This window comes from Ptiloglossa arizonensis, chromosome 1 (genome assembly GCF_051014685.1).
Source record: "Ptiloglossa arizonensis isolate GNS036 chromosome 1, iyPtiAriz1_principal, whole genome shotgun sequence".
In the NCBI taxonomy this organism is placed as follows: Eukaryota; Metazoa; Arthropoda; class Insecta; order Hymenoptera; family Colletidae; genus Ptiloglossa; species Ptiloglossa arizonensis.
This window is the reverse complement of record NC_135048.1, coordinates 23,312,713-23,326,327: the sequence shown is the minus strand read 5'-3', so window position 1 is coordinate 23,326,327 and position 13,615 is coordinate 23,312,713. Positions and strand designations below refer to the sequence as shown.

At 36.5% G+C, this 13,615-nt stretch overlaps 2 protein-coding genes across 3 annotated transcripts; both read left to right on the top strand.

Moving 5' to 3' along the window:
• The first annotated feature begins 674 nt into the window (after positions 1-674).
• On the top strand, positions 675-7,710 carry LOC143145409 (phosphotriesterase-related protein). Of its 2 annotated transcripts, XM_076308771.1 has the most exons (9): positions 675-813; positions 1,113-1,167; positions 2,006-2,165; positions 2,905-3,095; positions 3,761-3,919; positions 5,152-5,316; positions 6,314-6,534; positions 6,977-7,128; positions 7,256-7,710. In XM_076308771.1, exons 2-8 carry the CDS (start codon positions 1,143-1,145, stop codon positions 7,106-7,108), a joined length of 1,053 nt encoding a protein of 350 aa, XP_076164886.1. In that variant the 5' UTR covers positions 675-813; positions 1,113-1,142; the 3' UTR covers positions 7,109-7,128; positions 7,256-7,710. The 2 variants fall into 2 exon arrangements, with proteins under 2 accessions (XP_076164886.1, XP_076164876.1); XM_076308761.1 differs by lacking the exon at positions 7,256-7,710 and having other exon boundaries at positions 6,977-7,221.
• Positions 7,711-8,852: 1,142 nt separating this feature from the next.
• Positions 8,853-13,267, top strand: LOC143145419 (ras-related protein Rab-38-like). Its single transcript, XM_076308784.1, has 6 exons — positions 8,853-9,232; positions 10,177-10,209; positions 10,793-10,889; positions 11,345-11,401; positions 11,750-11,994; positions 12,633-13,267. The coding sequence occupies exons 1-6, from the start codon at positions 9,130-9,132 to the stop codon at positions 12,755-12,757; spliced, it is 660 nt and encodes a 219-aa protein (XP_076164899.1). The 5' UTR covers positions 8,853-9,129; the 3' UTR covers positions 12,758-13,267.
• Positions 13,268-13,615: the final 348 nt, after the last annotated feature.

The following is a 13,615-nucleotide window of genomic DNA, read 5'->3' as shown; positions in this document are numbered from 1 at the left end:
TACAAGAAATACGTCCAATGAGTTTTTGCACACACTGTCCGTCAATTTTGAAGGAAAATTTCGGAAGAAAATATCGACAAAAATAGATCACTTTGACCCCTGTCGAATCGTGAATGGCCCCAAATAAAAAGCGTCTCTCCTTTACGATAAGAGACGCGAGTCATTGGTAATAACTAAAAGTGGAAAGTGGAACATCTTGGCGTGCTTACAAGAAATACGTCCAATGAGTTTTTGCACACACTGTCCGTCAATTTTGAAGGAAAATTTCGGAAGAAAATATCGACAAAAAATAGATCACTTTGACCCCTGTCGAATCGTGAATGGCCCCAAATAAAAAGCGTCTCTCCTTTACGATAAGAGACGCGAGTCATTGGTAATAACTAAAAGTGGAAAGTGGAACATCTTGGCGTGCTTACAAGAAATACGTCCAATGAGTTTTTGCATACACTGTCCGTCAATTTTGAAGAAAAATTTCGGAAGAAAGTATCGACAAAAAATCGATCACTTTGACCCCTGTCGAATCGTGAATGGCCCCAAATAAAAAGCGTCTCTCCTTTGCGATAAGAGACGCGGGTCGTTGGTAATCGCGCGTCGTCACGTGGAAAGTGAGATATCTGGGGGGGCTTAACGAAAACTTTGCACCGCGTTAAAGTGACAGCATCTTTCGTTTCACATTTTTGTTATGCAACGCGTAACGATAGCCGATCTGAGGCATCAGTGTGCGATCGGTCGACCGTGAAGACAGACGTTCTCCGTTGAAACGAAAACTGCGCTCACCTAACTTGGAGATCGTCGTAGATCGGTTTCTCGCAGGTATGTATTGCGGGGGCCTACGAAGAACGCACCCAATCGACGTTTCCGACGTTAATAAGAGAAATCCGTCGTTTCTTACGCGCGACACGTAATCCCGACATGGAAATAATTTTTTTCGAAAATTCATATCTAAATCAACAAAATTCCATCCCGAGGGACATTCAAGTCTTCGGTGTAGTGTTTTGCTAATTTATTACGTCGTTTCGTCGTGAATTGCACAACCGTTGCATTTAATATTAACGAATAGATACTCTTCTGCATTCCTTCTTTCGCTATTGGTACTTGTTTCGTTGTTTCAGGTGTTTGACGATCGGTAGCAGCGGAGGAAGATGGAGCGTGTCTATGTGCAAACTGGTAAGTATGTTTAATCGAGATTTGGAAAATGTAATTTTCTTGAAAATTTCTTGTAACGTAAGTTTTACAAAATAGAGTGAAATAATACGCGATTTGGTTACCACCTTGGTGACGCTGTCAAATTTTTTCGCGTATCGCTTTAACGTGTATTGTCTTTGGTAATCGTATTAATAATATTTCGACGAACGACCACCTGGTCGACACGAAGTGTGAACAAATTATTTTTTACACTATTTTGTTTATTGTGTTATTTTATTTGCGAAGAGAACCACTCTATTTATATATACACTGCAGCTCGAAAGTATTCAGAGAACGAAATAAAACGTAACATGGTTGATTATTATTTTTTACGTTTAAATAATAATTAGACCAGTCATCGTTCGAGCATTCTTTTTGTCCCGAATCGAGTACTTTTGAAGTACATTGTATGTATACACAGATAGGTAACGTGAAACGTTATAAACCGTTTCCTCGAAAATGTTTTAGATAAAATTTTTGTCAAGAGCTTTAAATATAGCGATACGATATCTTAACCCTTAACCACACTAACACGGACAAGGAGTCTGTCGAACTTCGATGAGAACGTATTAAATTTTTATAAAATCGATGACATTAATTGTCACATGAAAACGAAACATTTATTAGGAAATATTTCATTGTTGGGTGAGTAGGATGTAAAAGACCACAAAGAATAGAAAATATGTTATTGTTTAAATGTTATGGAATGTATCACGTGGAGTCTTGCGGACTCAGTGTCCGTAGTTAAGGGTTATGGGGGTTCCCCGGTGTCTGTGTGTCACGCAAAATGAATTGTTACGAATACGACTCGTTCGTTCAGTACTCGGAGAAACGGATCCAAACGATCTTGGTAGAACCCTCACGCACGAGCACCTGGCTTTGTTATTTGACACCTTTTACGTCCCTCCACCGAATCACTTGAAGCGTTTTCTGGACGAGAAGATCGAGCTTCGAAATTATGGATATCTGAAGCAATACCCGTGAGTCCAAAAAGTTTTACAGCTTGTAGTAGAATTTTTTCAATTATCTACGTATCGTATAACTTTATAAATTAATAATAATTTATAATGCGGATTATAAATTCAGCAAGCAATACCCGTGAGTCCAGAAGGTTTTTTAGTTTCGAACGATAGAATTCTTTCAATTGTCTTCGTATTGTGTAACTTTATCAATTAATAATAATTTAGAAATAATTTATAATGCGGATTATAAATTCTGCAGACAATATCCGTGAGTCCAGAAGGTTTTTTAGTTTCGAACGATAGAATTCTTTCAATTGTCTTCGTATTGTGTAACTTTATAAATTAATAATAATTTATAATGTGGATTATAAATTCAGCAAGCAATACTCGTGAGTCCAGAAGGTTTTTTAGTTTGGAACGATAGAATTTTTTCAATTGTTTTCGTATTGTGTAACTTTATCAATTAATAATAATTTAGAAATAATTTATAATGCGGATTATAAATTCTGCAAGCAATACCCGTGAGTCCAGAAGGTTTTTTTAGTTTGGAACGATAGAATTTTTTCAATTGTTTTCGTATTGTGTAACTTTATAAATTAATAATAATTCAGAAGTAAGGAGATCTCTATTCTGGACGATTCTTTTTCTTTGCACTTTCTCGAAGTTTTGCGCCGGGTTTCTTAACGAATAAGTTGTTCGAATCGGTAGAATCGATTCGAAAAAATTGATGATGACATCTGCGAACTTCTATTTACAGTTACAGTAATTTGTACAATTTAACGTACAACGATGAGGACACGATGGATGCTGTATTGGAGGACGTGAAATTCTTCCGCGAGTGCAACGGTGGCACCATCGTGGAGAATAGTAATTACGGTTTGAAACGTGACATTCCGTTGATGAAAAGAGTCAGTGAAGAGACTGGTGTCAATATTGTCGCTGGAACAGGTATATATACTCTTCAATTGTATCGATTTCTATCGGGTGTTTCTCGTATTATTGATCTAAGATTTCATCGACGACTCTCTTTGTCTATTGCTTTCAAGTCATCGGTATTTTTCAAAAACTCTTGTGAAATATCTAGCATTAATATACAATACACTATCGTTACTTTATAATCTCCTTGTCTATTGTTTTCAAGTTATCGGTATTTTGAAAAATTAACTGGAGTATTTAACGTTTGCGCATGACGTGAAATATTTAATAATACACGGTACAATATCGTTAATTTATAATTTTCAAAATTGAAGGCGCGATTTCTAAAGGAAGATGAGGTGTCTTACCGATCGTTTATGAATACCATTGTTCACGACACTGACAGGAGAATATTACCATATTCTTGTATAATTTTTTTAAGAATGTATCAACGTGTTAAAAGAAATTGTCTATCGGAATCGTACGTAACACAAGAAAGCGTGTAATTGAAAATTAAGGTCACGTCAGATAACGTTTGCGTAAATCTCTGTTTGTTGTCGTTGGGTCTTAAATTTATCTCTGTTGTACTTGCCGCGTATTAAGAAACGTATCTTGTACGTTCGATGGCTGTGTAATGTATTATATTGTATTGTTCTATTTTCGGGTACACCTTGATTCTTGTTGTTAATCATCCGGAGGCTATTACGTTGCTGCCACTCAAAACGCGAGCGACCTCCGATTGTCTCGGGAAGAAATGTACAATGTGATGTTGAAAGAGATGACCATTGGTTGCGAGGAGTCCCCTGACATGAGAACAGGATTCATCGGGGAAGTTGGTAGTACTTGGCCAATCGAAGGCGCGTATATTATTTTGCAAATCGTTGCTTCGAACAATTTAAATAGAAAAAATTCAATTCGATTCTTTATTTACCACATTTCGATCGTAAGGTTGTATCATTCCTTTCGGAAATCTGTGAATATAATCGCGATTGATTATTGTTTCGTTGTAATGTAATTACGAAGAAAAATGTGTCACCGATGAAAGAATAAATAAATAAATGACAGAATTGTAGAAAAAATCAATTTTGAATTTATAGAATACGGTGAATCGATCGCGGGAATAATTTAAAAGTGTCTCGATAAGACGGGGTGTATAATGATTGAACATAATAAAAGAAATCTGAAACCGAAGAAAAATGGCGGGTGGTTACTTGTCGAGTAGCGAGATACGAAGGATACTAGGTTGCTCGAAAAGTTTTATCGTTCGATAAAACTTATTGAACAGTACTACATTGAACAGTACTACTTTGAACAGTACTACATTTAATATTACTGTATTGAACAGTACTGCATTGAACATTACTGCATTGAACAGTACTGCATTGAACAGTACTATATTGAATAGTACTGCATTGAACAGTACTACATTGAACAGTACTGCATCGTACAGTACTACATTAAAGAGTACTACATTGAACAGTACTACATTGAACAGTACTACATTGAACAGTACTACATTGAACAGTACTGCATTGAACAGTGCTACATTGTACAGTACTACATTAAATAGTACTACATTGAACAGTACTACTTTGAACAGTACTACATTTAATATTACTGTATTGAACAGTACTGCATTGAACATTACTGCATTGAACAGTACTGCATTGAACAGTACTACATTGAACAGTACTGCATCGTACAGTACTACATTAAAGAGTACTACATTGAACAGTACTACTTTGAACAGTACTACATTGAACAGTACTGCATTGAACAGTGCTACATTGTACAGTACTATATTAAATAGTACTACATTGAACAGTACTACATTAAACAGTACTACATTAAACAGTACTGCATTGAACAATACTACATTGAATAGTACTACACTGAACGATAAAACTCATCGAACAACCTATTACAAGAAAACGATAAAATAATACCTGTGTCGTATAACGATACAGAAACGATCGAAATTAAAATAGTCGTAAATAAAGAACGGTTTGCTCGTTGTAATCGAATTAATAAGGAAAAGTAACTCTACTCAGTTTTAAGCGACGTTGTTAATTAATTTTACTTCGAACAGATTTCGAAAGACGGGCTATTCTAGCAACTGGAGAACTCCAGGCGCAACTGAAGTGTCCTGTTAGCTTTCATCCTGGACGAAATTCTGAGGCACCGTTTGAAATAATGAGACTGTATCAAGAAGCTGGCGGTGACGCGCAAAAAGCTATTCTCTCTCATCTCGATCGTACGTTTAATCGATTATTAAATTTCATCTATCAATTTATCAGGCCGTTGCGAAACCTCTGTTCGAAATTATACAGATACCATTTAATTTCTAACATTTTTCTCACTCAATAATTTTATTCAAAGGAATGTATACCGCTGAAAAAAAAACAAAGAGAAAGTAATTTTTCTAGATGTTCGTAATAATTTGATCCATAAGATGAGTTCAAGATACGTGTATTTACTCGTTGGTAACCTTTAAAGGTGTATTGTCAATCAATTTTTAAAGAATACTTTCTCGTTGTAAGATTCTCAATCGTTTATAAACGTTTCGACCTTTGGTTCGTGTCTTCTTTGATATAACGCATTATCGATCTGAAAAAGAACAATACAGAAGTGAAGCATCGCGTGCAAAGAAGATCGAAATCAAAGGTCGAAATGTTTATAAATAATAATACGCTTGCATCCACCGACTCGGTAAGATTGCGTATAGAGGGGGAGACGAGAAATGAATTGTTTTCGTGGATTTAGTAAATTCTAGTAAAATGTAGATTTGTTAATAATTAAAAGTGGTTTTTCGGTACTGTATTTTATTTCGACCAATTTTATAATGCAATTCTAGTAGAATGGAAATATACTATTATTATGTTGTTATAATTACTATTATCGTTATAATAATAATAATAATAATAATAATAATAATAATAATAATAATAATAATAACAACAACAACAATAATAACATTAATAATAATAATAATAATAATAATAATAGTAATAATAATAGTAATAATAATAATAATAATAACATTAGTAATAATAATAATAATAATAATAATAATAATAATAATTATTATTATTATTATTATTATTATTAATATAATTATTATTACTCGGACCATACTAGGTTGTTCAATAAGTTTTGTCGTTCGATAAAATTTATTGAGTAACCTAGTACTATACTGTTCAATTAGTTTTATCGAACGACAAAACTTATCGAACAAACTATTATTTCAACAGGAACCATACCCGATGAATTGGGACTTTTGGAATTTTCCGACGAGACGAAATGCTACTGCCAATTCGATCTATTTGGAATTGAATGCTCTTTTTATCAGTTGAATCCGTCAGTGGACATGCTGTCCGACGCGCAGCGCATGGATCGCGTCAAACTACTTCGGGATGATAAAAAATTGAACCGTGTCCTTTTGAGTCACGACATTCACACAAAGCACAGATTAGTACGTATCAATGAATCCATTAATTACTTTAACGAATGCTTTTTTTTAATAAACATGCACGCACTACGAGGGGCTGCGTGACACAGAGGCCATCAATTCGACCGATATCGTTTCGTATTATAATTTTGTATACAGGGCGTCCCCAAACGAGAGTACTCCAATTCTGGGTGAAATCTCAAGTTGGAATTTTTTCGTTCGTGGACACCGTGTACACGAGATACGCGTCAATAGACACTCGAACTTCGACCAACAATAACAGTCAAATAAATTGGAAATATATATTTTATCAAAGACCAACAATGCTTTCGCGATACGTAAACGAAATACCATCTGGTTTAGAAATTCCTTAACGTCGCTACGAATTTTATTTACATTAGTTTCAAGTCACTCTTTGTGTAAATAATATTTCACTACAATGTTCTGTTTTATTTTCTCGGAAAAGATGAAATTCGGCGGGCACGGATTCTCTCATATCCTGAACAACGTGCTGCCAAAAATGTTGCTGAAGGGTTTCACTTCCGAAGAAGTCGATGTCCTGACTATTGACAATCCGAGAACTTGGCTGTCGTCTTAATTATCTTTATTTTATAAAAGGTATCACGAACGAACGGAGACATTTTTGTAATCTCGAGAGGGCGTGTGTATTGTGAAATGTTCACTCTACGAATAAACTTCCGTTTGTCGCAATTGTTGTCGTTTATAATTTTGATCTTCTCAACAGAAACGGCCAGTTATCTCGAAAGCGGGGCAGGTAGCGATTTTCATTTCGAGCGGAAGCTGCGCGGGAGAAGTGAGTGGGATGCGCGGAGAGCGAGAGAGACAAAGCAACAGCGAACGAGACTCGCATTACATGCGCTCGGTGGCGTTTCTTTGACGTTAACTGTTAATACAAAGTAGAAATTTTTATATTTGTCACTGTATCTTCGGAAGATCATACTAAGTTGTTCGATAAGTTTTGTCGTTTTTTTCACTGTAAAAAAATAGTATGACACTTCAACTTTGAACAACTGTAAATATACGAACGACTTGTCAGATCTACGCAAAACTTCACACATGTTTGTTAAACGGTAGTACTATATTTAGAAAAATAGAACGACAAAAACGACAAAACTTATCGAGCAACTTATTATATATTGGGAGATTTACTCGATGGAAATGAATCGATAAAAAAATGGACTTTACTTTTCACTTTTGTTTCACCATTATTTTTTGTTCTTCATATCGCTTTTCGATCAACAAAGAAACGATACCGTTCGAAGATAATTACCGTTATGGAATTTGAATTTTTCCCGCGTCAACAATGTTCTCTATCTTCGCTCAGTGTGTCCCACTTTCTAGAATCATCCTATACGCTTAAAGAGACTTACGAACAGGGAATGAATAAGTAGACGTTGTATTGTGTAAAGTATGCTTAACGGTGGATAACAACCCTTCGAAAAAAATTTAACTTATCGCGACAGGCATTAACATTCTCACGCATACGATTTATACAATTGGATTTGCCGTAAATCGTTCCAAAGGTCTCGATCTATTCTTAAACGGTCTTGAGCGTGGAAAATTAGTAACAGAAGTTCACAAGACGGGGATTTACTCGTTATCGGTGAGCCACGATTAAACTCGATCTGTAAATCAATTTATATAATTTCGAATCTGACTCATAGCGCACGACGTGGACCAAGACTCATCAATAGACTCGTAGTTGTCGATCCTAGACAATCTTCGATCATAGTTTCCAATCGTACATCTCGATCGAAAAATATTACGCTTGTAATATTAAGTTGATAATAAAAAGGTTTCAAAAAATTACTCAACGTTACAGTTGACGCAACGTTACATCTTGCGAACCTCGACGTAAAACGTTACAAAAGATTACTCAACGTTACAGTTAATTTTGTGAACACCGAACCTTGTTCCAAATCGACCAACGTTACAACTCGTCCACGCGAACAATTAAAAAGTTCAAACGAATCGAGTCCCCGACGAACGGAACGGAGACTTTGTATTTGGAGCACACGTGGCCAGCCTGGAACGCGGACGTGCACGGTCATCTGTAATAATTGTCTCTCGAGGAGACGAATAACATTGTCTGCGCAACCGGCTGGCAACCTTGGCATTACAAAAGCGTGTAAAATAATTCATAGCAGTATCGCGTTCGTCGTTAATAGCATCGGGTACACTTGCGTACCAGAGACAGATTAAGTTAATATTAAACGGTACCACGGACATACAAAGGCAGATAAAGTCTCGCATACGCGCGATCCGTGGGCCGCGTGGAGGGGGAATGGACAAGGGACTCTCCGTGAAGAGTTCTCTCAGTTATCCGAAACGAGGTTCACGAGAATACTGATCTCGGGTGTTTACAGCGAGCACCGTAGGATAGAGGCGATAGCGCGCGCCACTGTGACGATAGACGTGGGGTGGGAGACGCAGGAAAGCGTACGACCCCTGAGGTCGAGCATTTTCGTTTCCCTGCGGTTCGCGCAATTAGTCTACAACTGACGTGCGAGAACGCGGCCCACGCTACGCGACCTGTGCTCCTGGACGATTCCTCCGATCGTTCGGACCGCGAACGAACATCCGAACGCGGGACACGGAATGAACGCGCGAAAACCTAGACGTGACTCGGACGTTCTGTTGTCGAAGTTCGGTCACAAGGAGTTCCTCTTCAAGTTCCTCGTTATCGGCGACTATGGCGTCGGTGCGTTGTCGCCTAACGAGACACGGGATTCGGTTTCGAATCGTCGCGAGAAATCGTGGCCCAGAGAGCTGCGAACGAACGCCCCTTCGATGGAATTTAGCGATCGGTGTTCTCGGAAATTATCTGTTTCCATCGATCTTTAATCGAAATTTTAAATCGACTTTTTCTGATAATTAAGGGCGCGATCGATCGCACGGATGAAGATTTCTTACGCTGCGTGCACGCGTCAGAGGCAATCGTTGCAGCTCCGAGGGGTAGATTGTGCGCTTAACGCAATGTTGCACTTCTTGCGGATACGTTTCGAGAAATGTTTCGGAAATATTCTAGCAACGTTTTCAATGTATTCTGAGATATTTCGTAAGATATTGAAGCAATTGTTTTCATCGTTGGCGAAATTTTTTAAATATTGCGGTAACGTTTCTTCGCGGTACGATGACTCAAGTTAGACCTTTTCGGTTTCGAGTTGTTGTTTTCTGTCAATCGACGCGACAAATGTACATCTGACCGATCGATCACAATATGTCGTGCTCGATAATATCGGTGTACAGGTATTATCGAGGACACTTTTTCAAAATTGTACATTGCTTTCTATCGGTTGATATATTTGAAATGTATATCAATTTAATTTACATTTGTATCGTATGTACATGTGTGTATTTATATTTCGAATGTATAGAGAGTTTGATAAGAAAAAGAAAACAAAATATGTACACACAGTTTCGTGTACAATGTTTCTTATTAATGTACATTTCGAAGTCGTGGTTGCTTTACAATATTGCTGGAATATTTTCGAAACATTGTACCGAACCCGGACTCCATTTTCATAAATATATTATTCTAGTCTCAGAGTTGAACATCAAAATCGAACGCGTTTTATAACGAAAATTTGCATTCTAATAAAGGAGAATCTTGTAAAATAACAATTTCGTGTTAATTCGTTTCAGGGAAAACTGCGCTCGTTAGAAGATACACAGAAGGTAACGAAAATTATACTTGTTTATGATAATCTACTATTTACGTAGAATTATTGAACACCTGTTCGTGTATGGTAGCTCGAAGTGCTCGTTAAAAACAAATATTACGTTTAATATAACCCGAGCGAGCATAATTCGTACTGTACAAACGTTACGAAATCCCAAATTGGGACCTTTTATAAATAAAAATAATTTATTACGAAAATTAAGATACTTACTATCGTAGGTTTTGTATCCCTTTTAGTATTATTAAAAAAGTCTATTTTACATAAACGGGGTTATTGCACTAACGAAACTGCTTTGTCTATTCTTAAGATGCAAATCACCTTGCGTTGCACCTGCAATTTCCAACGGATATAAATAATCATTCCGCTATTTTTCTTCCTAACTGTATTTACTTAATCTCCTTTTAATTAACATCTCGTATAATCACGGTGCAAGGTGCTGGACAATGTGAACAGTTCGAAAGAATTATCATCTATCATTTCTATCTATACAAGACAAATAAGAATTGTTTATTTCTGTTTAATTCGTAATATCGACGAACGAATCCACGACCATAGTTGTCTGCAATTATTTTTTGCAGGAAGGTTCACGTCGAATTACAAGATTACTATAGGGGCTGATTTTGCGATAAAAGCTCTCGATTGGGATCCTCACACTAAAATAAACTTGCAATTATGGTACTGTCAATGCGTTTATTCGTCCGGATGCTGCTCTGTGCGTTCACTCGACACTGAAGTTAGAATATGTACTGCACGGACCTGGAAAGAATGCATCCGAGCGATATCGCGAGATGAATACATTTTTTTCAGCAATAAATTGCGTCTTCACGGTATCAATGTTATTAGTTGTTACTTTACGAGATACAAAATCCCGATCACTAATAAAATAACAATTTTCGAAAATTATGATCGTTAAATTTGAATTCCATCGAGTAACGTTCAACCAACACTGCGAGAAATAAAAAATTTCTTTTTTTTCTTTCTCCTTTTAAAATATAATTTTCCCAGATCTGGTACGAAACGATCAATAAATTAAAAGCATCTTTCTGGTTCAGTGGAAGTGCAGACCAGTTTCCAATATTTGCAGGTACAGTGTGACATATCTGTTTTACGATTTCGACTTTCATTTTCAGGGACGTCGCTGGTCATGAAAGGTTTGGATACATGACCAGAGTTTATTACAAGTATGCGTAAGTATATTTGCGTTTTCAAAGCTCTCTTACGTTCACAAGATGACTCTAAAAACTGACCTTGGTCGTGCTTTCTTTTCTTTTGATCGCGATAGAAAAATATTGTTACATAATGCACGTGTATACGATCAATATAATACTACTTTGTACTTTGATTCGTTGATTTGTAAAAGTGAGTATAAAATATGATACAAATTGTATCAATAATTTAAAATTTCCACCTTAAGACACTGTCAAAGTTGTTCCAACAAACTCCAAAGAAGACTACGACTATTCGTAAAAGAAGCGAACCGACAATGTCGATAAGACGTTTATCATAATTTTATAGTTTATCGTTGTCTCTTCCAGAGTGGCTGCAGCATTGGTTTTCGATATTTCGCGAGTTGCAACGTTCCAGTCGATAAAAAAATGGCTGTCTGATCTGAGGGAGAAGGTCACGCTACCAGATGACACAAATATACCGGTAGTTCTTTTGGCTAACAAGTGCGATATCCCGTGTCCCGTGGTCCCTATCGAGCAAATTGCGAAATTTTGCAAGGAGAATAATATAGGCGCCTGGTACGTAACTTCTGCGAAAGAAAATACGAATATTGGTAAGTATAGTTATTACTAAGTCGTGACAACGTATGATACGTCCGTTTTTCAGGTTGAACTAAAAACATGTCCTCTTAACCAATAACTTCAACGAAGTTGACTGTTAAAATACCGATATATCGTTGTCGAAGTTTAAAATTATTTCAGTTTTTAACCCTTGAGTCGTCACCTGAATTTGCTTCATAAAATAAAAAATACTCATATTTAAATAAGAACACTTGATAAGTATATTATTTGTATACTCTTATTTAAATATAAAACTAGATATTTCACGTACAACGAGACTACGGTTCCAAATTAGTCACGTTAGTCTTAAATTTGCTCACTATTTTCAATTTTTTTTTTTTAAATCGAGTCGGTGTTTTAAATTCACACTGTATTGTCTCGAAAATACAGAACGATAATGAAAATATTTTCCATTCGTTCGTCAGTAAAATATTAGAATTTATGAAACATTGAAAGTCGAAACGTTCGAGTAGAATATTATTATTTAAATTATACTTACGCGAACCATTGTCATTTTCCTATTGACACGACGAACTGTTTGAAAATTGTTGATCTATCATTCGGGCATTTCATACGTTGTAATTCAACAATTCTAGCGTGGACACGAAACGTATCAATTCCCTTCTTACAGACGTGGCGATGCGTTATTTAGTGGAAAACGTGCTCAAAACGAAAATTGACATAGGAATGCGCAATTCCGTGAAATTGCGCGACAGGTCCTCGATCCATGAAAAGAGCGGATGTTGCAACTCATAATCGACGTTCAGCGAGCGGAGACATTTATGGTGCACCATCGCATTCGTCCCAAACGGTCACGTTATCCTTTGCACGAATTTTTATTCGCGAAACATCTCGTAAGCATGTAATACGTGTTCTTTATTTTTTATTTTTTTTTTTTTTTAAATCGAACAAAATTGAAAATATTTATTTCGAAGCAGGCTCGTAAGTTATCGCGTTGCATTGTCGTATTCGAAGCAACCGGTTTCGTTTATTGTATCCGAGGATCGAGAAAAGGAAACAATCTCGCGGGAACAGTTCGTTTGTCACGCAATATTGTTACATATTTCTTTTTTTTTTTAAACGAAACCTGACTTTCACGTATCATTCGTTCGAGCACGAGGTGTAAAGAAAAGGTAGATCGTGTACGATAAAACAAGTATTTAATTTGTACTTCTTCGGTAACCTCGTTACATGTCTCACATTGTTCGGATGGCGCGACGATGAACGGCGAATAAACACGATTGTCATTTCGTAACATTGAATCCACGATCGTTTTCGAAAATTTTTATATTTACCTCGTTCTTACATTGTACCGAATAGAAATTTACGTGCGCATGTTTTATGTACAAAATTTTAATATACGTGTGCAACCTTTGGCAAAAGTTCGACACTTGTTTCCGAGCGTCTCGTTGATTAAATACACGCGGTATATTTATTTATTCTTTTTTTTTTTTTCTTCTAATACGTTTCGTTCGTCGATCGACGATAAATAACTTATTTTACTCTCTATTGTACAACACTGGCCATTGTTTCGATCACGGTGTTACCTCGTTAATCGATCGTATCTTTCCCTCGATAATTGAGTCAGTTACTTCTGTCTCGTTGCGTTCCTCG